Raw genomic sequence first — 26442 nt, 5'->3', positions numbered from 1 at the left:
AGAATACAATAGATGGTTGACTTGTGTTTTATTATTTACTGTATTATTATTGCAGTTATACCCACTGCCTAGTGGGACATCTTCAGGAGAAGAAAAGGAGGAAACCCTACACAAATCCACAGTGGAGTCCCTAAGATGGTTGGATGGTGTCTTGTATGCCTCCTTCTGGCAACTCCTGCAGCCAAGCTGGTGCCAAATGTATTACTCTGCTTTCCTTTGGACCATGTCAGTAAGGATCTTGTCACCTGGGCAGCCCAGTCCTGTTTTTGCTAACGCAGCAAAAACAATGCGGGAGGCAGCAGTTGCAAGTTAATGGTCTCTGCAGCCACAGCAGCTGCTGTGATTCTTCAGCAGTTTGATTTTTTAATTTTTAGTTTATTTAACATAATTGTTACAAAATATCAGCAAAATATTGCAAATACATGCATACATATATATATTTCAAATAAGCACATATATATGAAAAAAGGAACAAAAGAGAAAAGAAGAAGAAAAGAAAAAGAAGAAAAAATAAAAGAGAAAATAAGAAGAAAAGTTGGAAGAATTTCTTCTAAATTTATTCTACAAATATCTACAAATATTGAGATATTGAGATTATTCAGCAGTTTGATTTCACCCCTAGAGGTGAACTCCATTGCCTCTCAAGGCAGATGTATTTTTTAAATATAAATCTATATACCGCCTTTTCCTCCAAGCAGATCATGGTGATGTACATGGTTCTCTTACTCCCCATTTTATCCTCGCAACAACCCCCTGAGGCAGGTTAGGCTGAGAGATGGTGGCTGGCCCATGGTCACCCAGTAAGCTTCACAGCCAAGTCAGGAATCAAACCCTGGTCTCCTAGGTCCTAGTCTGACACTCTAGCCACTGCACAACACTCTCTGCTTCAGTAAAGGACGCCCTTACCTTCGACACTGGACTTGACATAAGAGTGTAGGTTGAGTTCTCTTGGGTTCTCAATGAGCAAATTTGCAGCATGGTCTAATCCCAGTTGCCTGGCTCTCTGTGCTTTTGTTCCTTTGCTTCCCGTTTTATACGGCGCATACTAGGATAGAGAACAGAGGCTGGATGTAAAATGCATGTGGTGCCACACTCTACAGAATATCACAGAGCGTTGGTGACTTCAAGGTTGGATTACTGCATTGTGCTCTGTGTAGTGCTTCCCTTGCCCTCAATCTGGAAGCTGTAGTTAAGTTCAGAATGCTGCAGCATAGTTGCTGACAAGTGTGAGACCCTGTCAGTCTCTGCACAGAGATCAGCACTGGTTGCACATTTGCTACGGGGCCATGTTCAGGATGCTGGCATCTTAACAGCTTGGGAACAGCTTGTTCATGTGATCGCCTGACCCCACATATGCCCAGTCTGCCCCTTCAGTCTGTGGAACTAGCACTATTATAGGAGTCACATAACAGTCGTTCTGTGCTTGTAAGTAATACATATTTTACCATGACAGCATCTGCACTCTGGAAGTCCCTGCCTATTGACATCTTTGCTCTTCTCATTTCGGCACCTGGTTAAAACATTTTTGTTTAGGCAAGCCTACCCAGGCACACATATTGGTTGTGTGTATTTTGTTTTTCTAAGCTAGTGTTAATCTTAATAATCTTTTGGAGATTTTTAATACCTGTTTTAAATGAACGATTTTAGTATTTTATTTTACACTTTTGTAAACCACCTAGAAAGTATTTTTTAACAATCAAATTGTATATAAATTTTGTTAAAGTAAATATTAAAAAGGGCAGTGACAAGAAAACAGGCATTTTCTGCCATTGGCCCTGCAATCTGAATGCCCTCCCTTCCACCATATACTGTATATATTTTTTAATTATTTTTATTATTAAAATTGGTATACCACCATTCATCCATTGATCTCAGGGCGGTTCATGACATATGACAATATAAAAACCACAGTAAAATTTCATGAAGCAGCATCCATTAGTTACTTCAGACACCTTGTAAAGACTCATATTGTTGTCCAGGATTTCCCTACCTTGACCCATAAGACAGGACCTTGTTTTATACAACTAAATCCCCTGAATTCGTGTTTTATTTGTTTACTGCAGGTTTACGCTGCATTTTTGTTTCAGTTATAGTTACGGTATATATAATATATAGATAGTTATATAGAAATATGGGATGCGGGTGGCGCTGTGGGTTAAACCACAGAGCCTAGGATTTGCGGTTCGAATCCCCGTGGTGAGCTCACCCAACGGGTGAACTCCCGTTGCTCAGTCCCAGCTCCTCCCAACCTAGTAGTTCAAAAGCACATCAAAGTGCAAGTAGATAAATAGGTACCGCTCCGGCAGGAAGGTAAACAGCGTTTCCGTGCGCTGCCCTGATTCACCAGAAGCGGCTTAGTCATGCTGGCCACATGACCCGGAAGCTGTACGCCGGCTCCCTCAGCCAATAAAGCGAGATGAGCGCCACAACCCCAGAGTCGGTCACAACTGGACCTAATGGTCAGGGGTCCCTTTACCTTTATATATAAATATATATATTGTTATACAATGAAACCTCGGTTTTCAAATGTCTCAGCTGCTGAACATTTCGGGATCCAAACGCTGAAAACCCGGAAGTGAATGCTTCTGTTTTCGAACACGCCGCAGAAGTTGAACGGTTTCCGGATTACATTTGAAAACCAAGGTTCCACTGTATATTTTTGTTTCACTTATATATATGTGTGTGTGTGTGTGTGTATGTATGGAGAGGGGGGGTGGGTACACCAGCTGGATATTTTTATGTATCAATTCATAAATACTTTAAATAAATATTTACTCTGATTTTTTTCTGCCACCAATTCTCATTATCTTTTTGCACTTTACAAGGAGCGTTCATAGCAAAAATCACAAGAGGTACACAGAATGCTTTGCATAACAATTATATGAAAAAGTACACTCTGAGCCTTAAAAAAACATTCTTCTAGACAATGTTGAGCCAGATGGTTTGACCTGGCATAAGGCCTTCTTCCTATGTTCCTAACTGAGAATGCATCCTAGTATTCACCCCCATAATCCTCTGCAATGAGGAAGAGGTTCTCAGAAGACAAAACATTTGCGGATAGGGGCATGGATGTTGGATGAAGCACTGCTTTAAAAGAATCTACTGGATTTACATTTTAAAAAGAAGATACTAACCACGTGGTCCAACTCCTCCAAGGTTCTGCAGTTTAATAAAGCAGTCAAAAGGCTTTCCGAGAGTTTTCCTTCTTTCTTAAGTTTCTGGATCGATGCATGAACTTTTTTCGCGACAGTCCTAAGATTAAAAAGCAAAGGAGGTGAATGTCATACCAATTAATGCACATGTAGACACACCACTCCTAATTCTGCAGGCATCTCCCAGTGTGAAGAAAGAAATCTGCATGGACTCTGCGACTGCAAAGGACGTAGAGTACATTTACATAGTGTCCCACTTCATCGACAGAAGGGGCAACTTCCCAAGCCAAGGCAATGTGTCCATTAAACTGTCTCGAACTGGAGCTAATTCATTCAGCTCCACCAAAACTTTGGAGCGGACTGTGGCATCTCAGACAGGTTCTGCAATTCACCCTGGACAAACTGGCAGTGGGCAAGCCAGCTCCTTAGAGATTAATGCATTTCCTATATTATATCTCTCCCAACCTAAAGGCCTGTAGGAAGGCAATGTACCAGAACATCCTTCTAGGCAGCCTTTCTCAACCTGTGGGTCCCCAGATGTTGTTGGACTACAACTCCCATCACCCCTAGCTAGCAAGGCCAGAGCTGAGGGATGATGGGAGTTGCAGTCCAACAACATCTGAGGACCCAAAGGTTGAGAACCACTGTTAGAGCATTGGGAAAGGGCCCCAGCGCAGCAGTAGAGCAACTGGTTTGCATGCAGAAGGTCTCAAGTTAGGTCTTCAGCATCTCCAGGAAAGGTTAGGAGAGGCTCCTTCCTAAAACCCTGGAGAACCTCTGTCAGTCAGTGTAGACAAGACTGAACTAGATGGCTGACAGCCTCCTATGTAGCTTCTGCTCACCTGAAAACAAGTTCTAGTTTTAGGGGAGGCACCTCCTTTACTAGAAACCAATTCCCTTAGTAATGTTTCTTAGACATCCATTTGTGTTGCCTAGAAAACTTGGACAAGGTTTTTTTCATTTTTTATAAATTCATGATGATGATGATTAATCCAGAATGCGGCAGCTAGACTGGTGACTAGGAATGGCTGCTGAGACCAAATAACATTGGTCCTGAAAGATCTAACACTGGTCCCCAGTATGTTTCCGAGCACAATTCAAAGTGTTGGTGCTGACCTTTAAAGCCATAAATGGCTTCAGCCCAGTATACCTGAATGAGCGTCTCCACCCCCATTGCTCAGCTGAGGTCCAGCGCTGAGGGACTTCTGGCGGTTCCCTCACTGCGAGAAGTAAGGTTACAGGGAACCAGACAGAGGGCCTTCTCGGCAGTGATGCCCGCCCTGTGGAACGCCCTCCCATCAGAAGTCAAGGAAATAAACAACTATCTGACTTTTAGAAGACATCTGAAGGCAGCCCTGTTTAGGGAAGTTTTTAATGTTTGATGTTTTATCATGATTTTAATATTCTTTTGGGAGCCGCCCAGAGTGGCTGGGGAAACCCAGCTAGATGGGCAGGGTATAAATAATAAATTATTATTATTATTGTTATACGCATTTAAATACTCTAAACAACTCGGGTTCAAAATATCTGAAAGGCCTTGTCCTTCTCTACAGGCCCTCTCAGCAGAAGGGGCCTTCTCAGTAATTCCAACACTCTTGTGGTGGGTGCCAAGAGAGGATATTCTCTCCCGCCCCACAAAAGTGTGTTTGGTACCTTCACTATACAGCTTTCGGTGACCAAGGCCTACCCGATTCCTATGATTACAATCTGCCTTGACTGTTTTTAATTATAAATGGTTGCAATTTGCCCTGCCCTGGGACCTGCAAGTGAAGGGAATGCCGTAATTTAAAACTTATTACAGTGGTGCCCCACAAGACGAATGCCTCGCAAGATGGAAAACTCGCTAGACGAAAGAGTTTTCCGTTTTGGAGGTGCTTCGCAAAACAAATTTCCTATGGGCTTGCTTCGCAAGACGACAATGTCTTGCGAGTTCCTGCTGGTTTTTTCCCCTCCCCCCCTTTTTCTAAGCCGCTAAGCCACTTATCAGCTGATCCAATCAGCAGATAAACCACTAAAAGCCGCTAATAGCGCTAATCCGTCAATGGGCTTGCTTCGCAAGACGGAAAAACCGCTAGACGAAGAGAATCACAGAACGGATTCTTTTCGTCTTGCAAGGCACCACTGTATTATTATTATTGACTTTTTATGTGTCCTCTGTCCCTTTCCATTGCCACCACCCTCCACCCCACAGCATACTGTAGTTCTTCCAGTGTCTGCTGCACTTCACGCAACGCATCGGCCTCCATGTTGTTTATAAGCTCTTTCCGATACCGGGCAATGAAAGGAATAGTATTGTCGTCGTTGAAGAGGCGGATTATGTTCGCACACACCCATTCTTCAACGCCAGTCCTTTGCGACAAGACCTGAAACAGTAAATAAGAAGCCCAGCAAGTCAATTGGGATTCTCACAAAAGAGGGTTGTTGTTGTAGTGTGGTACCTTGGTAGTCAAGCACCTTAGTTGTTGAACAAATTAACTCCCAAACGTTGTAAACCCAGAAGTGAGTATTCCGGTTTGCGAACGTTTTTTGGAACCCGAATGTCCGACGTGGCTTCTGACTGGCTGCAGGAAGCTCCTGCAGCCAGTTGGAAGCCGCGCCTTGGTTTTTGAACTGTTTCCAGAGTCAAACGGACCCCCAGAATGGATTAAATCTGAGAATCAAGGTATGACTGTATAAGCTTGTGCAGCCCAGTGCAGTGGTACCTAGAGTTATGAACTTAATTTGTTCCAGAGGTCTGTTCTTAACTTGAAACTGTTCTTAACTAGAGGCGTGCTTTCGCTAATGGGGCCTCTTGCTGCCGCTACGCCCCTGGCACACAATTTCTGTTCTCATCCTGGGGCAAAGTTCTCCACTCGAGGTAAGTCTTCCCGGTTAGCGGAGTTTGCAACCTGAAGCATTTGTAACCTGAGGCGTTTGTTACTTGAAGCACCACTGTACTGTGTGGGAGAGGGCAGGCTGGGGTGAGGCAACAGAAGCAAAAGAGCTCCTTCTCTTTTCTCCTGGCAGTGAAGAATAAGCCTGGCAACCCCCCCCCCCAAAAAAAAATCTCAATCTCCAGCAGCCAAGGCCAGCTCACCCAGGAGGCAAGGTGAGGCAATGTCCTCGTGGCAGCAGGCTCCAGGCAGCTGGGAGGGCTGTCCGATCTGGCCTCTGCCAAGCATACCTCTTGCCATCTCCTGCCACACCCTCCCATCAGATGTCAAGGAAATAAACAACTATCTGACTTTTAGAAGACATCTGAAGGCAGTCCTGTTTAGGGAAGTTCTTAATGTTTGATGTCTTTATCATACAGTGGTACCTCAGGTTACATATGCTTCAGGTTACCGACGCTTCAGGTTACAGACTCCGCTAACCCAGAAATAGTGCTTCAGGTTAAGAACTTTGTTTCAGGATGAGAACAGAAATCGTGCTTCAGCGGCGCGGCAGCAGCAGGAGGCCCCATTAGATAAAGTGGTGCTTCAGGTTAAGAACAGTTTCAGGTTAAGAACAGACCTCCGGAACGAATTAAGTACTTAACCAGAGGTACCACTGTATTCTGTTGGGAGCCAGATGGACAGGGTATAAATAAATTAATATTTGTTTGTTTGTTTGTTTGTTATTATTATTGAAGCCATGTTGATTTCTTGTTGTTTTAAAATTAAATACCTCAAAAATTACCTCAGAGCAGCTAATGCTTAAAAAGAAATGGGGACATAAGAAACAACTGCCTTATATAGAGTCAGCTCATTGGGTCAATTCACCCCAGATGTGTCTACACTGAATGGCAGCATCTCTCCAAAGTTTCAGGCAGGGGACAATCCTGAGCTGTACCTGGAGATGCCAGGGATTCATTCTGGGATCTTCTGCATTCAAAGCAGGTTCTCTAGCACTGAGTTACATCCATTCCCAATATAAAATATTGGGAATGAGAATTAACTGCCTATAAAACTGTTGTACTTCTTTTATGAATAAGCTTTAAAACCTGTAAACCAGAATGAAGGTGAACAAGATATACCGTTCTTTTTCAATTTTTCAGTATCTCCCTACCTGTGGAGTTTGTAAAGCCAAGTTCAATAGTTTGAAAAACAGAAACCTCCTATTCCCCCCTCCCCCGCCATTCTGTTCACAAATATCTGAATGACCTCTTTTTGATATTCCCTCATGAAACCCAACACTAATTGTAACCTTCTTACACCATTGCTTTTGCTCAGGGTAGGTTCTCATTAGAACAGGGGAAAGTATGCAATTTATTTTATAAAAATAAATAAAGGCTAATTTGCTTCCTGGAATACATCCAGCACTGCTATTATATACAACAGAAACCAAATTTATGCCTTGGTCCAGACCACAGGCTTTCTTTATGCTGCAACAGGTTTATGTGAGCTTTGTTATGAAAGGGAAAAGATCTCATACCTGCACAATGTCCCAGTTCATTTTATGGTCTTCGTCCAATTTGGCACTCGCCGCACATTTCACAGGCTTTCCCTGAGGACATGTGGCTGATTTTGATTTTTTTAAAGGAGGCTCATCGAATGTAAAATCTTCTTCAGACTCTTCCGACTTCACTTTTCGTTTCGTTGCGGCGGCACTTGTGGAGGGTCCTTCGGCGTTCTCCAGGCTGTGGGCCGGGCGCGCTTTCACGGGGAGCTTTTGGGCTGCAGATCTCGGCTTGACATCTTCCTCTTCCTTAGGCTGCAGCAGGTGAGACGCGCCTTCGTTCCCTCCAGGAGCAGCAATAGGCACCGATGTGTCCTGCCCAAGCCACCAAAAACACGTTTAGAATGCACGTTGATGAAAATAAGAGAGATTAAACGCATGGATGTTGCACGTCTAGTCACATGATGGCACCAGTTTCAGCCTCGCTGCAAGAGTCATAAACGGATATGCTGGAAGCCACTTTGGATGTACAACTGTAGGGTTCTGGCCATTCCATAAGCATAACCTCAGAACAAAAATGCATCACTAATAATAATTTATTATTTGTACCCCACCTAACTGGCTGGGTTTCCCCAGCCACTCTGGGCAGCCTCCAACAAAGATTAAAAATACATTAAAATGTTACACATTAAAAACTTCCCTGAACAGGCCTGCCTTCAGATGTCTTCTAAATGTCAGGTAGTTGTTTATCTCTTTGACATCTGATGGATGGGTGCCACTACCGAGAAGGCCCTCTGCCTGGTTCCCTGTAACCTCACTTCTCGCAGTGAGGGAACCGCCAGAAGGCCCTCGGCGCTGGACCTCAGTGCCCGGGCAGAACAATGGGGGTGGAGATGCTCCTTCAGGTATACTGGGTTGAGGCCATTTAGGGCTTTAAAGGTCAACACCAACACTTTGAATTGTGCTCACTAAGTGAATGTAACTTTGTTATTAAGTTGTTTGAGTTTAAGTTTTGCGAGGTAAAGCTTTGAACCATATTTTTAGGCAGAATTATTTCAATACAAGACTCAGTTTTGTTCATCTAGAGCACGCACATCCAACTCCCAAGAGACTGTGATCTACTCCCAGTATTTAAAAAAATCTACCCATTGTCATTGGCAAGAACTTGTTTGGGGGAGCTTTGCCCAGTTATTGAGCTTTCGGGGGGGGGAGTGCAAAAAAACGCTTGCACAACACTCCGCCACCCTCCCTCCTTTCCCCACTCTGCCGCCACCGCAGGGAATACAAGCTTTTCCAGCGGCAACAGTGGCAATGGAACCTGGCACCGGAACACACGAACATTCATTGCCCACTTTATTTAATCCCACGATCGACCTGGAGCACCACAGCAATCCATCTGTCGATCGCGATCAACAAGTTGAACATGTCTGATCTGGAGGCACAAAATTAATAATTCCAAACGATGGACACCGACTTGGGTGGCTTTAAAAGAGGACTGGACAAATTCATGGAGAATAGAGCTATTGATAGCTACTAACTGCAATGGCTCAACTGCTGGAAGCAACAGGAAAGAAGCTCTTATGATCAGGTCCTGCTTGAGGGTTTCTCACAGGCTCCGGGAGCAGGATAATCGACCAGACGGGCCATTGGCCTGAACATTCATGTGTTCAGAGACTTTCCCATTCTCTTCCATAAGTCATGGATTGTGCTGTTCATGAGACATAAATTCATCTGATGCCCAGAACAAAATGAAAGGTCAGATTCTGCTTGCATGAAGTTCTGCATGCACACAGCAAAGGGTCTGCACAACTTTAGACTGTGGATAAGGGGGTCTCCAAGTGAAGACCCCCTGCTCCCACAGAAATTTATTTTTACAAGGACACGGGTGGCGCTGCGGTCTAAACTACTGAGCCTCTTGCGCTTCCCAATCAGAAGGTCAGTGATCTGAATCTGTGTGACGGGGTGAGCTTCTGTTGCTCTGTCCCAGTTTCTGCCAACCTAAGCAGTTTGAAAGCATACCAGTGCAAGCAGATAAATAGGTACCGCTGTGGAGGGAAGGTAAATGGCGTTTCCGTGTGCTCTGTCACTCGTCATGGTCCTCTGTGCGTCAGAAGCGGTTTAGTCATGCTGGGCACATGAAAAAAAGCTGTCTGTGGACAAACACCAACTCCTTTGGCCTAAAGCGAGATGAGAACCCCATAGTAGCATTTGACTCGACTTAACCATCCAGGGGTCTTTACATTTATGACAATTGTTATCCACTCTTTCCAATGCTTTGAAAAGTAAACTGCTTACCAAAAACGACTTACCAATTCCTCTTTTACTGCCACCTTCTTGGTCCTTTTCCTAGGCACAGCTGGTTTCTTCTGCGCAGCTACAGTGGGTTTTTTCGCTCTCGACACTTTTGTTTTGGGCGCACTGGCCTTCCTTGCAACTTTCTTTTTGGGCTCCCATTCCTCTTCATGCGTTTCCTCTTCCGATTCTGAAGATCTAAATAAAGAAGGAACTGACTTTAGAGAAGCTATATGCGATTCTGTTGTGTTAAAGAAAGGGGGAGGAAAAAACAAATCTTAGTATTTGAGGCCAGGGGGCATGCAAGAGATCTCAGAAGCACAATGGAGGGCAAGGATGGAGGTAAAAAGAACAAATTGCTGCCGCCTCTTTCTGAGAAGCGGGGTGCCCATCATGAGTAACTCAGGATCTTGAAATTGTAGTCCTATCTTTGTGTTAAATTCAGCTAGCCGCCAGGGAAACAGGCAGAGGTGTGGAACAGTGGCATGGCCTTTGCTGAGGTAACAACATGTGCTCTGATTGGTGTGTGATTCTGAGGAAAATTTTATGCTTGGTTGTACATCTCTCTATGTACAAGGCGTGACCTAAGAAAGAAAAAACCCTTTCTGTTACATTTCCCTTGAAATGTACGCAGCTTTTGTTCCATTTCCTCAGCAAACTGTTATCAAGACTTTTCTCTTTGGACTCCATCTGCATTACTCTCACTGCGAGAAGCCAAGTTACAGGGAACCAGGCAGAGGGCCTTCTCGGTAGCGGCACCCGCCCTGTGGAACACCCTCCCTTCAGATGTCAAAGAGAACAACAACTACCAGACTTTTAGAAGACACCTGAAGGCAGCCCTGTTTAGGGAAGCTTTTAATGTTTGATGCATTACTGTATTTTAATATTTTGTCGGAAGCTGTCCAGAGTGGCTGGGGAAGCCCAGCCAGATGGGCAGGGTATAAATAATAAATTATTATTAATATATATTATTATAGTGACTTTGCCAAAAGAGGGGACCTATACAAAGTGTGAGCAACCCAGCCAAACACTTGCTCACCCACCATATATTGTGGTCCACTAGGGCGGGGGGGGGGGGCCGACACCACACAAACACACTTGGCATCATTATAGGTGTGGCCTACAGCAAAAACACTAACCCGAAGTTATCAGTGGTTACAAGCGGCTCACTACTTCATTTTTTTTTTAAAGATATTTATTAGGTTTTCACAAATTATATAATCAAACATAACAATACAAACAAACATAAACAAGAAAAAACAAGTATAATTTCAAATCCTTATTTTCTTCAAACTTACTTCACCGACCTCCTCATACCTCCCCTTTCTGCATTCCAATTTCAAATTTTTAATTCAGCAAATCCTCACCCTTAATTTTATCTAATTGTTAACCTTCTTTTCTTTTAACTTAAACTTTACAGCTGTAATCCACTTACTTTCTAAAGCCGCATCATTTTAACACTCATTAATTTTACAATGTTTCTTAAGATAGTTCTTAAATTTCTTCCAATCTTCTCCCGCCGTCTCTCTTCCCTGGTCTCGGATTCTGCCAGTCATTTCTGCCAGTCCCATATAGTCTATCACCTTCATCTGCCATTCTTCCAAGGTGGGTAGATCTTGTGTCTTCCAATACTTTGCGATGAGTATTCTTGCTGCTGTTGTAGCGTACACAAGCGGCTCACTACTTCAATCAAGAATGCCCTGACACAGTGTCACTCCATGTCATTATGGGATGTGAGTCTTGTGGGACCTGCACCCTGCCTGGCTGACTGCCATGTGAAAGCTGTGGCGGCTGAATAGACCTCTGGTTTGAGGCATGCCGCTTTGGGTTTTGTCACCATGACCACAATATTTAAAGCGTTTAAAACTGTTCTTAACTTGTATGTGTTTAAATCCGGGGTTCTTTGTGGGATGTGCCTGGGAAGAGGGGGAGCAGAGAGAGTGGGGAGGGAATCGCAGTGGTTCAGGGTAGGGGGGGAGGTATGGTGTGGAAGGTGGGGCAGGCCGGGTAAGGGGCACACGGCACAGGCAGTTGGTGACTGTGGCCTGTGCCAGACCCTTCTCCTACCTGGGGAATTGCAGTTGTCCTATCAGCCAACCCTTGGGTCTGGGGGTGCTGTTGCCGAATTCCAAGTTGGCTCGGAGTTAAGGGCTCCCCGTTTGCAGAATGCTCTCCCCCAGGGAAGCTCGCCTGGCGCCTTCATTATACACCTTTAGGCGCCAGGCAAAAACGTCCCTCTTCAACCAGGCCTTGGGCTGACTGGCATCCGATGCCCTTTTAAATATGTTGTGGGAAAGGGGGATTATTGGTTTGCTGTTGTTGCTATTTTTATTATGTACCTTGTGTTTTTTTATATTGTAACTTTATGTTGTGAACCGCTCTGAGATCAACGGGTGACAAATTTAATAAATAACAAATCATCATCATCATATGGGAAATTTAAATTGGCAGTTAGCACACAGCTGCCCCACTGCTGCCACTAGGTGAGCCCAAATCCCAGAGCAAGCATTAACCCTAGTTTACTGTGTTGGACACCTGGAACACCAACAGCTGCATGAGGACCAGGCCTGACAGGAAATATTTACTGTGCAGTAGGCCCACTAATGCCACTTTAGGAACACCATCAGTTACTATATCCTCCAGTGCTGACCACTAGGTTCTCTTAGAGGATCACATCAATGTGGCTAAGTTGACTTGCTTCATAATACAGTGGTACCTTGGGTTTTCAAACGTTTCTGTTGATGAACATTTCAGTTTACGAACGCTGTAAACCCAGAAGTAAATGCTTCGGTTTTCGAACACACCTCAGAAGTCGAATATGCCACATGGCTTCTGCTGTGTGCAAGATCCTGAGGCCTAGCTGTTGGCTGTTGAGTTTTCAGTTTTCGAACGTTTCAGAACTCAAACGGTCTTCCAGCACGGATTACGTTCGAAAACTGAGGTAACTACTTAAATTCAGAATGCCCCAACCGCCAACCAATGGGTGGAGGTGTAATAAAGTTTTTTTTAATACATGGTCAGTCCAACTGAAATTTAAACTTATTTTTAAAATTTGTCATTTGTTCATGAGCTATTGTTATCCAAACCGAGATATACTGTATTTTTCGCTCTACAGGACACACTTTTCCCCTCCTAAAAAGTAAGGGGAAATGTGTGTGCGTCTTATGGAGCGAATGCAGGCTCCCTGGCTTCAGCGAAAGCAATGCAAAGCCTCCGGAGTACAGCGGGAGCGCTCCCGCTGCGCTCCGGAGGCTTCGGGCGGCTATCCCTGAAGCCAGGAGAGCGAGAGGGGTCGGTGCGCACCGATCCCTCTTGCTCTCCTGGCTTCGCTTCGCTGGAGAGGCGTTGCGCAGCTTTCCCTCTCTGCACAGCGCCCCTTCAGCGAAGCGGGAGGAGAAATGGAAGGGGCTCCATTTCTCCTGCACAGAGAGGGAGAGAATATTTTTTTCTAGTTCTCCTCTAAAACTAGGTGCATCTTATAGAGCGAAAAATACGATGAAGTTATTTTTTAAAATTCTGCCATTTGTTCAGATGAGCTATTGGTATCCAAACTGCTAGCATCTGAAACAAAAAAAGTACAAGGTACAATCATCATTTTAGATGCAGCCATAATGGACAGTTTCAATTTATTCCAATGTATTATATCCGTATGTATACCTTTTCAAACCATACTACAGTTAGACTGATGCAACTGGCTCCAATTATGGGTAATTTGGATTTTTAAAGTACTACACACAAATTTCAACTCACGATTTAAGGAAGGAAGGCAGCTCATCTTCTGGAACCCCTGGTTTTGGTGCTGTTCTAGTTCTTCTAGGGAGAGCCGACATCTGAAAGGTGAAATAGCCATGATCAAAACACTGTTTCCCACTTCAATCAGTTGGTGCAAATATAACACTTTCAACTGCTTAGCTGTGACTCTGGATACTGACAGCAGAAGGCAGGATATAAATAATAACAATAATGTGTGATTCAGTATTCCAGATTAGGCCATAGATCCTGTGATCCTTCTCTCATCCTTTCCTTAGAAGCCCACTTTCTCCTTATGGGGATAAACCACACTTAGCCGTTTACTTAAGCAATTTTAGGAAAATCTTATCTCACCTTAAGAAGTCAAATTATACAACAGATATTTAGCCCCCTTTAAAAAATCTCTCTTGGGCTGAGCCAACAAACAAACCAGGAACTCTTCCACTAACCATAGTTCCAGTTTCATGTAAACCAAGAAACTATGGCTAACAGGTTCAGAACAAGTAGGCTAGGACACCAAATTTAACCCATGGCTTCATATCCCACATTGTTCTGAAGCCATAGCCATTTCTTGGCCACTTTTCACTGAGTTATACCAAACTGTCACAGCACAGTGTTGAAACAACCCAGCTGGGCTAGTTCTGGATTTGAACAGAGCTTCATTATATGGTCATCTCTCTGTAGTTCACTTGGGTCCCTAGCAAGCGGGAAGCAGTTGGCCATTTTAGCCTCGATGTTTGCATAAAGAAGCAAATATCCAGCATGCTAACAGCAATCTTATTCGTATTGATTTACAAAGCCCTGAACAGCTTAGGTCCAGGGTATGTTGGGGATTGTCTGAACCCCTGTATCTCAGCTCAGTGACTGAGATCCAGTAGGGGCATCACTGGTCGTTCCTCAAGTTGGTGTGGCTCATTTGTCAACCAGAAACCAAGCCTTGAGTGCCATCACCCCGGTCAATAGATTCGAACTTAAAAATGGAAAGCGTAATGCTGGTGGTCAACAAAAGAGGTTTAAAGATTGTCTCAAGGCAAATCTAAAAAAAAATAAAATGTGGTATAGACACTAACAATTGGGAAACACTTGCCTTTGAGTACTCCAATTGGAGAACAGTGTCATGGGCTTTGAAGACACTCGAACTCAGGACGCAAGGGAGAACCGTGCTATGAAGAAGGAAGGCACGCTTGGCAAATCCACACCGTGATTAACTCCTGTCTGGAAACCCCACTGTGGAAGGACGTGTGGATCCAGAATTGGCCTCCACAGTCACTTACAGACTCGCTTTTAAAACCGTGTTTATGGAAGACAATCTTACTCGGCTACAAGTGTTCGCCAAAGAAGAAGAAGACAATAGGTTCAACTGGTGCCTGCTGAAAACGTTTCTACTCCGCCAGGGGCCTATGCAGGCAATTAAGAATACATCCGTCCACAACAGTTAATTGATGCCTGACTTTTTATATGGTTTTTACTGTACGGTTTTATCTACTTCTGTTGTAAACCACTTTGATGGCAGCATAAAAATATTTTTATAAACATAAATTAAGGTTGTGCAAACAAGCTACAAGCAGCTGTAAGAGAAAACAGAACAAAAGAAAGCAGACGTGATTAAGAATCACCTTCTTCTTCCTTTCTCCCTAAAAATCCTCGCTATTACTCTTTTTTATCAAGTAAAACAAAGGCAGGCAGATGATTGGATGCAGCGCTTCCCTTCTTTTAAAAAACGGGAGTGCCAGGACACTATGCATGTCCATAAGGAGCAATGGGCAGATTTTTGAGGGGGGAACAATGGAGGAGAATAGACACCAAGCCTGGGGGAGTAGCATAAAGGTAAGGGTACCCCTGACCATTAGGTGCAGTTGCGGACGACTCTGGGGTTGTGTGCTCACCTTGCTTTACTGGCCGAGGGAGACGGCGTTTGTCCGCAGACAGTTTTTTCCGGGTTATGTGGCCAGCATGACTAAGCCGCTTCTGGCGAACTAGCGCAGAGCATGGAAACGCCTCCTGCTGTAGTGGTACCTATTTACCTACTTGCACTCTGACGTGCTTTCAAACTGCTGGTTGGGCAGGATAGCATAGTATGGTGCAGATTGCACACCTACTTCATGTTAGGCCACCAAAAAGGGGGGGGGGAATCCTGGGAAGTAATAAGGCTGATCTGAGAAAGGTCAGGACAAGCAGCTGTCAAAAGTGCATTTTGCTGCTGAGTCTCAATGAGCCCACTGAGGACCGGCTGTGGTTACACAAGAGCATGCCACATATGCACATGGGCACTCATATTATGAATGAACAGCATTCTTCGCCAGCCTGGCACCTTCCATGTGCTTTGGACCACAACTGCGCTGGCAATGGCAGATGGGAGTTGTAGTCCAAAGCACAGGGAGGGGAATCAGCTTGGCAAAGCCTGCTGCACAGAAATAAATTAAAGTTTGCCTCCACAGCATATGGCATTTGAAAACAAATGTGATCAAGCCTTTAATGGTAAACTGATATGGGGTTTTTTGTTTTTGTAGGAAGGCGACTCCGGTTGTCACTTGCATGATCGCAAACTTGCAGCGATCCGACAGCTCTGGCGTTGCTTGGCTGCCTGCCTTCTTCCCCTCGCCCCGTTTTTATTCCCGAACCCACCGGGCACTCGGGAGAACCCCACACGTCTGAACGCAGCTCCCCGCTGTCGCCCCGGAAGCTCCCGAGTTCCACGCATCCCTCCCTCTACACGCTCCTTGTTCATCTCCTCTCCACACTCACCTTCCCGTAGCGGGTGTTTCCCGGCGGCGCCAAGAGCCGGGTGTTTTGTTGTTGAAGGCGACGCCTTCTCCTTGCGCCCCTCCAATCGCGGCTGCAGGCTCGGCGTTTGAAAGCGGCGCGCAGCGCCACCGGAGCCTGCGGGGGAAACCCGGGCTCTCCAAGACCCGGCAAGGCAAGCGGCGAAGGGGAGGAGCAGGAAGTGATTGCTGCGCGGCGCGGCCAGGCCCCGGAACAGCCCCGGCTCCAATCAGGAAAGGAAGCTGAGCGCACTCCGGATTACTTCGGGAGCCAAGGGCGGGGGACGGAGGGAGTCGGGAAGGGGCATCTTCTTGTTCCCCAGCTCGCCCCTTGCCACGAGAGAAACCCAGGCGCGTGCCTCTGGTGACCTGAGGATCCATAGCGATCTAAGGATGAGGTCTTGCGCACGGCGCAATCCCGTGCGTAATTACGCGCGTTTTGGCTCGCTGTGCTCAATGGGAGTTTCTCGCTTGGGTGGGGAAGGTGGGACTCCGCTAGGTGTTGCTGGACCATAGCTGTCAACTTTTCCCTTTTCTTGCGAGGAATCCTATTCGGAATAAGGGAATTTCCCGTAAAAAGGGGAAACGTTGACAGCTATGTAGCTGGACTGCAAGTCCCCTCACCTTCGGTCGGCATGGCTGGTAGTCAGGAAATGATGGGAGTTGGGGTCCAAGGACATTTGGAGAGCTGGAAGGTGCTTGTCCTGGGAAATGGGTTTAGCAGGGAGAACATCACACTTAGAATGTTGTTTAGACATTTAGTCGTGTCCTACTCTTCGTGACCCCATGGACCAGAGCACGCCAGGCACTTCTGTCCTCCACTGCCTCCCGCAGTTTGGTCAAACTCATGCTGGTAGCTTCGAGAACCCTGTCCAGCCATCTCGTCCTCTGTTGTCCCCTTCTCCTTGTGCCCTCCATCTTTCCCAACATCAGGGTCTTTTCCAGGGAGTCTTCTCTTCTCATGAGGTGGCCAAAGTATTGGAGCCTCAGCTTCAGGTCTCAGGGCTGATTTCCTTCAGAATGGATAGGTCTGATCTTCTTGCAGTCCATGGGACTCTCAAGAGTCTCCTCCAACACCATAATTCAAAAGCATCAATTCTTCGGCGATCAGCCTTCTTTATGGTCCAGCTCTCACTTCCATACATCACTACTGGGGAAACCACAGCTTTAATTATACGGACCTTTGTTGGCAAGGTGATGTCTCTGCTTTTTAAGATGCTGTCTAGGCTAGAATACTTAGAATAGTGGTTCTCAACGGGTGTACATCATACTGGTGTAGCAAGAGAACATGGGCAGAGCCGAGGGGGGCAGTATTTGGAGGCATGGCCGTCATGACTAGTAGCCATCCTCCATTAACTTGTCTAATCTTTTAAAACCTCCAAGCTGCTGATGCCTTGTATCAAAATCCACAGTTTAACTGTGGATTGAGCTGCCCCCTCCCCCACCCCCATTCCAGTTAACACAGGAAGAGCTGGGCATGGACTTAAATCGTTTTCCCCCTCTGCATTTTAAACCTAAACAGTGAAATCCTGTACAAATCTTCACCCCATTTTGTTCAGTGGGGCCTACTCTATGGAAAGTGGATATAGGATTGCAGCCCAGTTGTCCCCCAATAAATCACTCACTTCAGGTGTTCTTTTACTGGTTTATTTTGTAGCTTTTAATGGTTTTTTGTTTGTTTGTTTTTTGCAAAGCCAAGGTCATAAAGAATATAACGTTTTTGTAGTTTTCTACCTTTTGGCCACTAGGTGCTGCTGTGTGCTGTCAAGCATTTATTTCCCACTTGGCAGCCCAACGTGTTTTAAAACCCACAGGGCTGTGTGCATGATTATTCATCATTATTGCTGCTACTTGAATAATTAATACCAAGAATTTGCAGAACTCACAGTGGGGGGAGGGGGAGGTTTCATGGTGGCATCTACCTCCCTCCCACAGATTAAGGGGGGGGTGTCTGTTCAGGGCAGGCGAGCTTTCTGCATACCCGCCATGTATCTCCCACGAATTACAATTGCTGGGAGAGAAATGTCTAAATATGCCTCATACTTAGCATGCATATAGCGCTTTAGAGCGTTGGTCTACAGCTGGTGGGTCAGGAGATGCTTCTGCAGGGAGGGGGAGTCTGTGGCCCTCCAGATGTCACTCAACTTCAAATCCTATCATCCCCGACCATGAAATTACTTTGTCTGGGGCTGATGGGAGTTGGAGTCCAACACCATCTGAGGGGGCCCACAGTCTCCTCATTCCTGGCTCATAGCTTGACCCAAGGTGGGTCACTACAGCAGAACAACCACTGTCCAAATACGTGGTGTTTTTTTTTTTTTTTAAAGCAATTAAGAAGTGGGTCCCTAACTGCCTGTGGGAGCTAAAGGCTCCTCAGCTTGAAGACAACTGACTTTAGAGCAGGCATGGCCAAACTTGGCCCTCCAGCTGTTTTGGGACTACAGTTCCCATCATCCCTGACCACTGGTCCCATTAGCTAGGGATGATGGGAGTTGTAGTCCCAAAACAGTTGGAGGGCCGAGTTTGGCCATGCCTGCTTTAGGGGGTTCAAGATGTTTCCTATACAGTGGTACCTCAGGTTACATACGCTTCAGGTTACATATGCTTCAGGTTACAGACTCCGCTAACCCAGAAATAGTGCTTCAGGTTAAGAACTTTGCTTCAGGATGAGAACAGAAATTGTGCTCTGGCAGCACGGCGGCAGCAGGAGGCCCCATTAGCTAAAGTGGTGCTTCAGGTTAAGAACAGTTTCAGGTTAAGAACGGACCTCCGGAACAAATTAAGTACTTAACCCGAAGTACCACTGTATTTCTATTTCAGTCTTCCTCACAACAGCCATCCTGGGTAGGCCAGTATTGTTACCCAAGTATTGCTGGCTGAAAAATAAACTAAAGACCTCGCATCTGCATTATATATTTAAAGCGGTGTCATCCCACATTATAGTCATGGCTTCATCCAGTGAATCCTGGAAACTATAGTTTGTTAAGAGTTCTGAGAGTTGTTAGGAGATTGCTCTTCCACCTCGGAGTGAGAATTCCCAGCTTGGTTTAGTAATCAATCCCTCTTCCTAGGAATCTCTTAACCTTAGTAAAGTACTCTTCCTGGGAGTCTCTCGAGGAAGCCATGACTGTTTAAAGTGGGATGATGCAGTCTTAAATGTACTGTGCAGATGAGGCTTAAAGCTGAGGTATAGTGGCTTGATTCTAGGTCTACAAAGGATTTGAGCCAGGGTTTTCCTGTTGCACTGCCCTGTCTCGGCAACGATACCAACCTGTCCCTGGACTTAATACTTAAGATGAAAAATTACTATACAAGAACAGCTGGGTCTCTCATTCACACACATTCCCTCCCTCACACAGTGATTGTGTCATGTGTAGGTTATAGGCCAGAGGATTGCCAACTTAAAAAAAAAAAACATCCCTGCTCCTGTGCCCTGAACAGCAGGTGTTCTGCAGGATAATTATTACGCTGTGAAAAAACTACCCTAATTAACTGCTGCATGCTGTTCCTATTAAAGGGTCAGGAACAAGACAGATCTCTTTGGTCAGGTAAGCTGGCAACCATAACAGAACATTTGTCCTGAAACAACCTTTGTAATCGGGAAGGGATATGGGATACACCCACCATCTTCCTTTGTATGCGCAGAGGTTGTGTGACTATAAATAACCCAGGCTATAAATGTAAATATTTTGCCCTCGTTAATTTGTGTGTGTGCGCGCACAATATTTGTGATGAAAGGGTTTGGTGCGCCACAAAAATAGCTGTATGCGTCACCTGCTTCCTACGGTGCTTTGCAGCAGGACTCCGTGTCTTCCGACGAAGCAAAAGCAAACTTCATTCATTGCTTTGCATAGTTTGAAATCGTGCAGAAGCAGCGTAACTGATTGTACAATGAGAACTACGACGATGACAACAGTACTTGCATGAATGAGAGGGCCTGTTCAACATCACACTGAAGAGAAGTTTCAGTAATAATGACAAAAAACATAGTCTGGTTTTCAGTGGCGTAGCAAGGTCAGGTGGTACCCAGTGCAGAAAATTTCTGGTGACTGTCCCCCCATTGAAATTATTAAAAGAAGGGGAAATAAGATACAGTTGCAAGTGTTACTTTCTGGTTTATTTACTTAACATTCTGAGCATAAGCACGTAAAACCTTTTTTCCTAACTTTGTTCTCTGCAAATTTTGAAATCACATCACATCAAAATCAATTTCTTTTGCTACTTTTTCACCCCCCTCAGTGATGACACCTGGGGTGGACCGCACCCCCACACACACCACCGCCAGTTTTAGATCGGGCGTAAGACTCAATCTCCACTAAGCCAAAACACTGGGAACTAAGGCTTATGTCGTGTCCCATGATGAACAATTATGTTGTGCACTGACACAAATTGGCCTTGCTTATAATTTGCCCTCCACGCACCCACTTTTCCTTGGTCCTTCAGGCCCAAATCCAGACAGGGAGGGTAGGGTGCCATGCCTGGGACCCGCAAAGTTCCAGGAGCTCGTCCTACTCTCGAGTAGGACCCTGGCAGAGACACATGCCCGACTGCCATGTTCCCTCCCTCCTAGTCTATCAGTCAGGAGCTTCAAAAGCTTTCTTCAGCCCAAACATCACAGCAGCTGATGCCAACAGACATCGGCACACTTAGGGATCCACAGAGTCTTTGCAGCTTGCGTAACAGACCTCAGCAACTCAGCATTTTGGCTAATCTACTTTATTTACAGTGGTACCTCGGGTTACAGACACTTCAGGTTACAGACGCTTCAGGTTACAGACTCCGCTAACCCAGAAATAGTACCTCGGGTTAAGAACTTTGCTTCAGGATGAGAACAGAAATTGCATGGGGGTGGCGCGGCAGCAGCGGGAGGCCCCATTAGCTAAAGTGGTACCTCAGGTTAAGAACAGTTTCAGGTTAAGAATGGACCTCCAGAACGAATTAAGTTCTTATATGTACCACTGTACATGTAAACACACATGGAGCACTGCAACATGGCTCCCTCTCTCTTTAGCATCAGACAGCAAAGAGAGAAAGAACAAAGGACAATAGTCCCACTTCACGGAACACGGTAACACAAACATCCTGTCTCCGTCACTTCCCACTCTGTGGAGTCAAAACAGACACCATCATGTGATACACAACAATCCCATGACTGCAACCACGGAGCAGGAATTCTAACACAAAAATGCTCCACATTTTCCTGCTCCTGTGTTAGCTTGTGAAGCATCTGAGCCTTGCTGTACGACCAGACAAAACAATTCATGCCAATTTGTTGCCTCCACCCATTGCTGGCAGGGTGGGTTAAACAGAGTGACATGGGGTGCAGGATGGGTACCTTCGAATGCTACAAGGATGACAGTGACACTGGTTCTAATGATTTGGGTTTCCCAGCACTACTGTGATGGAAAACGGGTAACAGAAACGAGAAACCCTAAAGCAAGTTTTGAAAATAAACCACCTTTTCCATAGAGGCATCAAGAAACAGTGCATCTTGGCAGCTTCAGGGCGATGAACGTAATTGATTTTGAGCCGGAACGGGTCGCTTAATTATTTATATCTTGGTGCATTTTTCAGCCTGTTCCCTTTCTCCTCTAAAAGATGCTCTCAAGGACTTTGCACAAAATAGACGTTTTGACAAACCATAGGCCCCCGCAGGTCTTTTCTGTTGCAAGGAGGTTGTGTGTGTGTGTGTGTGCGTGCGCGCGTGCGTGCGTGCAAGTGGTATGTTACAAGAGGGTACCTAACCCCCGCTCCCCACTTCTTTTTAACTCCAACACCAGACCATTGTGTTCCAGTTCCACATCCATAACAAGACATTTGAACTCTCATGTCAAATCAAATATCTTTAATACGGTCAGTGACCAGGAAGGAACTCTCATGTCATTCAGTCTTTCTGTAAAGGTAAAGGGACCCCTGACCATTAGGTCCAGTCGAGACCGACTCTGGGGTTGCGGCGCTCATCTCGCTTTATTGGCTGAGGGAGCCGGCGTACAGCTTCCGGGTCATGTGGCCAGCAATTCAATGTATTCCTGTTGTATTTTATTATTTTCTTGATACTGTAAGTGAGCCGGAACTGGTTTGTGACCATAATAATAAAATTCAATTCCGTAATCCCCAAATCCTATGATTCTATTCTACCACCTATGATTTAGTTGATAGTCCTGCATTCCAGGGGGTTGGACTAGATGACCCTTGGGGTCCCTTCCAATTCTAGAATTCTGTGAGCCTGTAAAGCTGTTCCTTACACTGCACTATTTTGAAAGGATGAACATTTCCCTTTTTAATTGCTGACAGGCACAGTCTTTTGATATGTTGGGGAAATGGTCACATTTACTAACAGCTGTGAAAGCTGCCATATTTCACCGAGTTATCATGTGGGATTTAGGATTGTAGAATCCAGCACAACGCTTATTTCTACCTACTTCACACAGCTGTTAATCTAATCGGATGCTTTCGGCATGGAGAATCGGAAACCTTGCGCCATCTCGGAACTGACAACACTGTAACCGATTTATATAAATGCATGCTTTCAATTAGTACTAATTTAGAGCCCATATTTTCTCTTTAAGAAAGAATGTAATGTTCCATCATGAGTTGTGAGCCGATCACTCTCCTAAATGCGTTTGGATTTTGTTTTCCAGGTGGGAGACTTCAGCTATTTAGTTGTTTGGATGTCAGTCAATTACACTTAGGAAGCTCTGGTTAAATATATTTATGAAGATTTTCACATCATTAAGGCATGAAATTCAATCAGCAAGCATGAGCAGAGTAGGAGCTGCACTTAATTGGGATTTTGCCGTCGTTGGTATTCTGTCACCTCCTGGCACAGAGAAGGTGATTTTCCCCTCTTCTTCCAATAATTGCTTTCACTGGCATGGATTTTGCTGCTGGAAAATGAATTGTCCATTGGGCTGCGACCTTTTCTTTTTACTGAACTTGCTCCTAGGCCATTCAGTGCAGCTTAACGTTCAGACCACCTACATACTGACCTGTCTGCATCTCAAAAATGTCGTTTTCCTTGACCCAGAATTGTTCATCTTTTTCTTCAGCATGTTGCTTTCAATGTAGATTGATTCTGGATCCTGCTGGCCCCTCCAGCTTTCTTAAGCAGGTAAGCAGAAGAGCTAATTTATTGCATTTATATCCCACCTTCTTCTAAAAGGAGTACATGGATCACACACACACACACACACACACACACACACACACCGCTAATCACTACAACGACCCTGTGAAGTAGTTTAAGAGGCTGCAACTGACCCAAGGTCACCCAGTGAGCTTCACAACTGAGTGGGGATTTGAACCCTGTTCTCCCAGGTCCTAGTCCTGCACTCTAACCCATGGGTAGGCAAACTAAGCCCCAGGGGCTGGATCCGGCCCAATCGCCTTCTAAATCCAGATTGCGGATGGTCCGGGGATCAGTGTGTTTTTACATGAGTAGAATGTGTGTTTTTATGTAAAATGCATCTTTGGGTTATTTATGGGGCCTGCCTGGTGTTTTTACATGAGTGGAATGTGTTCTTTTATTTAAAATGCATCTCTGGGTTGTTTGTGGGGCATAGGAATTCGTTCATACATTTTTTTCAAAATATAGTCCGGCACCCCACAAGGTATGAGGGACAGTGGACTGGCCCCTGCTGAAAAAGTTTGCTGACCCCGATGTAGAGTAAAGTCAAGCCTTTTCAGACAGCTTTGAAACAGAATTATTGATCTGGAAGTAATATTCAAATAATAATAATAATAAAATAATCATCATCAACTAGGTAGCTGGAGATCTGCACTCATAAATTTGCCCAGCTGTATCTAATCAGCATATGAAACCACCTTCACCCATATCCCATTTGTTTATTCACAATTCAATTGTCTTTCTTTTCATAACAGCTGCACTGTTTTACCAGCATTTTGTGGCCGAACCTTTCACCGCAACCACAGTTAGGGTGTTTGCAAACATTCTGCGGCATCCCTTCTTCAGCCCCATTATGGACAACTCTGCTGGGGGTGGGTGGGTGTTGTGCAGGAACGGGGGCACCTTCCCCTGCAACAGTGATGGCAATCGTGATTAATGAGAGTGCTTCTTGTACATTCAATCCTTGCTGGGAGTTTTGCATGCTCCTTCCACCAGATAGTGCTGTTTCTCTGCATAGCCCACTTAGAATGCGCAGGCCATGCAAAGGTCAGGGGCTGGCTCAAGGTAACACACAGCCTGCAGCTGTCAAGCCTCTCTCATTTCTCTTTGCAAAGAAGAGTGAAAAGCAGCAGCCCATGAAAAGCCAATCCCTAGGTCTACAAGCAGTGGAGGCGGTGAGAGATTTTACTTTCGTGGGCTCCATGATCACTGCAGATGGTGACAGCAGTCACGAAATTAAAAGACGCCTGCTTCTTGGGAGAAAAGCAATGACAAATCTAGACAGCATCTTAAATAGCAGAGACATCACCTTGCCAACAAAGGTCCGCATAGTTAAAGCTGTGGTTTTCCCAGTAGTGATGTATGGAAGTGAGAGCTGAACCATAAAGAAGACTGATCGCCGAAGAATTGATGCTTTTGAATTATGGTGCTGGAGGAGACTCTTGAGAGTCCCATGGACTGCAAGAAGATCCAACCTATCCATTCTGAAGGAAATCAGCCCTGAGTGCTCACTGGAAGGACAGACCATGAAGCTGAGGCTCCAATACTTTGGCCACCTCATGAGAAGAGAAGACTCCCTGGAAAAGACCCTGATGTTGGGAAAGATGGAGGGCGCAAGGAGAAGGGGACGACAGAGGATGAGATGGTTGGACAGTGTTCTCGAAGCTACCAACATGAGTTTGACCAAACTGCGGGAGGCAGTGGAAGACAGGAGTGCCTGGCGTGCTCTGGTCCGTGGGGTCACGAAGAGTTGGACATGACTAAATGACTAAACAACAGGTCTACAAGCAGTCCTCAAAACCAAATGAAGCAATAACTTCCCATCACTACGTGCATTATTGCAAATTTTATATTGTGATGGTTTAACTGGGGATTTCCCAAACTTGGGTCTGCAGCTGTTTTTGGACTACGGTTCCCATCATCCCTGACAGCTAGATAAGGATGATAGGATTTGCAGTCTAACAACAGCTACAGACCCAATTTTGGGAAACTGTATTAAACAGTGGATGAAGAGCCTGTGGACCTTCATATGTTGTTGGACTCCAACTCCCATCTAGGATTGCCATAAGTCCATAATTTCCCAGACATAGACAGAATACTATAGTTGGAAGCAGAGTACGAACGGAAATTGCAAAAATATCCTGGAAAATCCTTAAATCATCCCACTGCTGGCTGGGGCTCATGGAAGTTGTATTACAACAGCTTCCTGAGAGGCACAGGTCGAAATAACATTTTAATTTATTTTAATTAAATTTATTAATTTTTCAGTTTAAAGTTTTACAGTCAATTATTAACAGCCAACATAAAAACAAAATTCCACAGAATCTCCTGAACTTGCCTCCTCTGTTTTGTGAGTCCTTTTGCTAACCATTTCTTCCTGCACCTTTAATAATGATCCAAATATTTTACATCTCCGTGATATCCAAAATTCAACATTAAACTACAAGTGTCATTCCAATCCTACTAATGATGTTAGCTGTTTACAATGGTTTTTAATGTAAATTATAAATTTCCCCCATTCCTTATTAAAATTTTGGTCTTCCTGATTTCTGATTCTTCTGGTCATTTTTGCCGTTTCAGCATAAGCCATCAACTTAATCTGCCATTTTTCTCTTTTTTTTTATAATAATTTTTATTACATTTTTCCAAATTACAAAAAGAACAGAAAGAAAAAGCAGAATAGAAGAAAAAAAAGAAAAAGAACAGAAAATCACATCCGTTTCAACAGCTTATTTCAAATTTCCGTTGGACTTCCCCACATCTCCCACATAATGCATTCTTGATAATAAAGTCATCAGCAAATTATACCCTTATTTCGTGTGTTTCTTTATATTTTCAGTTGCAATTTAAGTTTAGATCTCTTATTCTCCATTTACTCTAAAAATATCATTTTTACCCATTTAAACTTTGATTCTTTCACAAATGTTAACAATTTCATAGATAATTAAATTTCATTGCTGGGGCTAACGTTCCAAATCATACGACGTCTTATGTTTCATACAGC

The 26442-nt window shown here is 44.7% G+C and overlaps 1 protein-coding gene and 1 long non-coding RNA gene across 3 annotated transcripts in view; one reads left to right on the top strand and one right to left on the bottom strand.

Moving 5' to 3' along the window:
• The window catches only part of SRBD1 (S1 RNA binding domain 1), a 173749-nt gene extending 157288 nt beyond the window's left edge, over positions 1-16461 (bottom strand). For both annotated transcript variants that reach the window (XM_082217414.1, XM_082217415.1), the window contains exons 1-7: positions 16296-16461; positions 13551-13630; positions 9818-9998; positions 7545-7883; positions 5349-5515; positions 3135-3252; positions 907-1045 (exon numbers count right to left, since the gene is read on the bottom strand). In XM_082217414.1, coding sequence (XP_082073540.1) covers positions 907-1045; positions 3135-3252; positions 5349-5515; positions 7545-7883; positions 9818-9998; positions 13551-13630 — 1024 coding nt within the window. In that variant the 5' untranslated portion in view covers positions 16296-16461. The remainder of the gene's footprint in view (positions 1-906; positions 1046-3134; positions 3253-5348; positions 5516-7544; positions 7884-9817; positions 9999-13550; positions 13631-16295) is intronic.
• Positions 16462-16589: 128 nt separating this feature from the next.
• On the top strand, positions 16590-23572 carry LOC309529777. Its single transcript, XR_014218445.1, has 3 exons — positions 16590-16732; positions 22954-23146; positions 23259-23572. It is a non-coding gene; the product is annotated as an uncharacterized lncRNA (long non-coding RNA).
• Positions 23573-26442: the final 2870 nt, after the last annotated feature.

The sequence above is a fragment of the Podarcis vaucheri genome (assembly GCF_965113315.1).
Source record: "Podarcis vaucheri genome assembly, chromosome: 3".
NCBI classification, from domain to species: domain Eukaryota; kingdom Metazoa; phylum Chordata; class Lepidosauria; order Squamata; family Lacertidae; genus Podarcis; species Podarcis vaucheri.
This window is presented reverse-complemented; position numbering and strand designations above follow the sequence as displayed.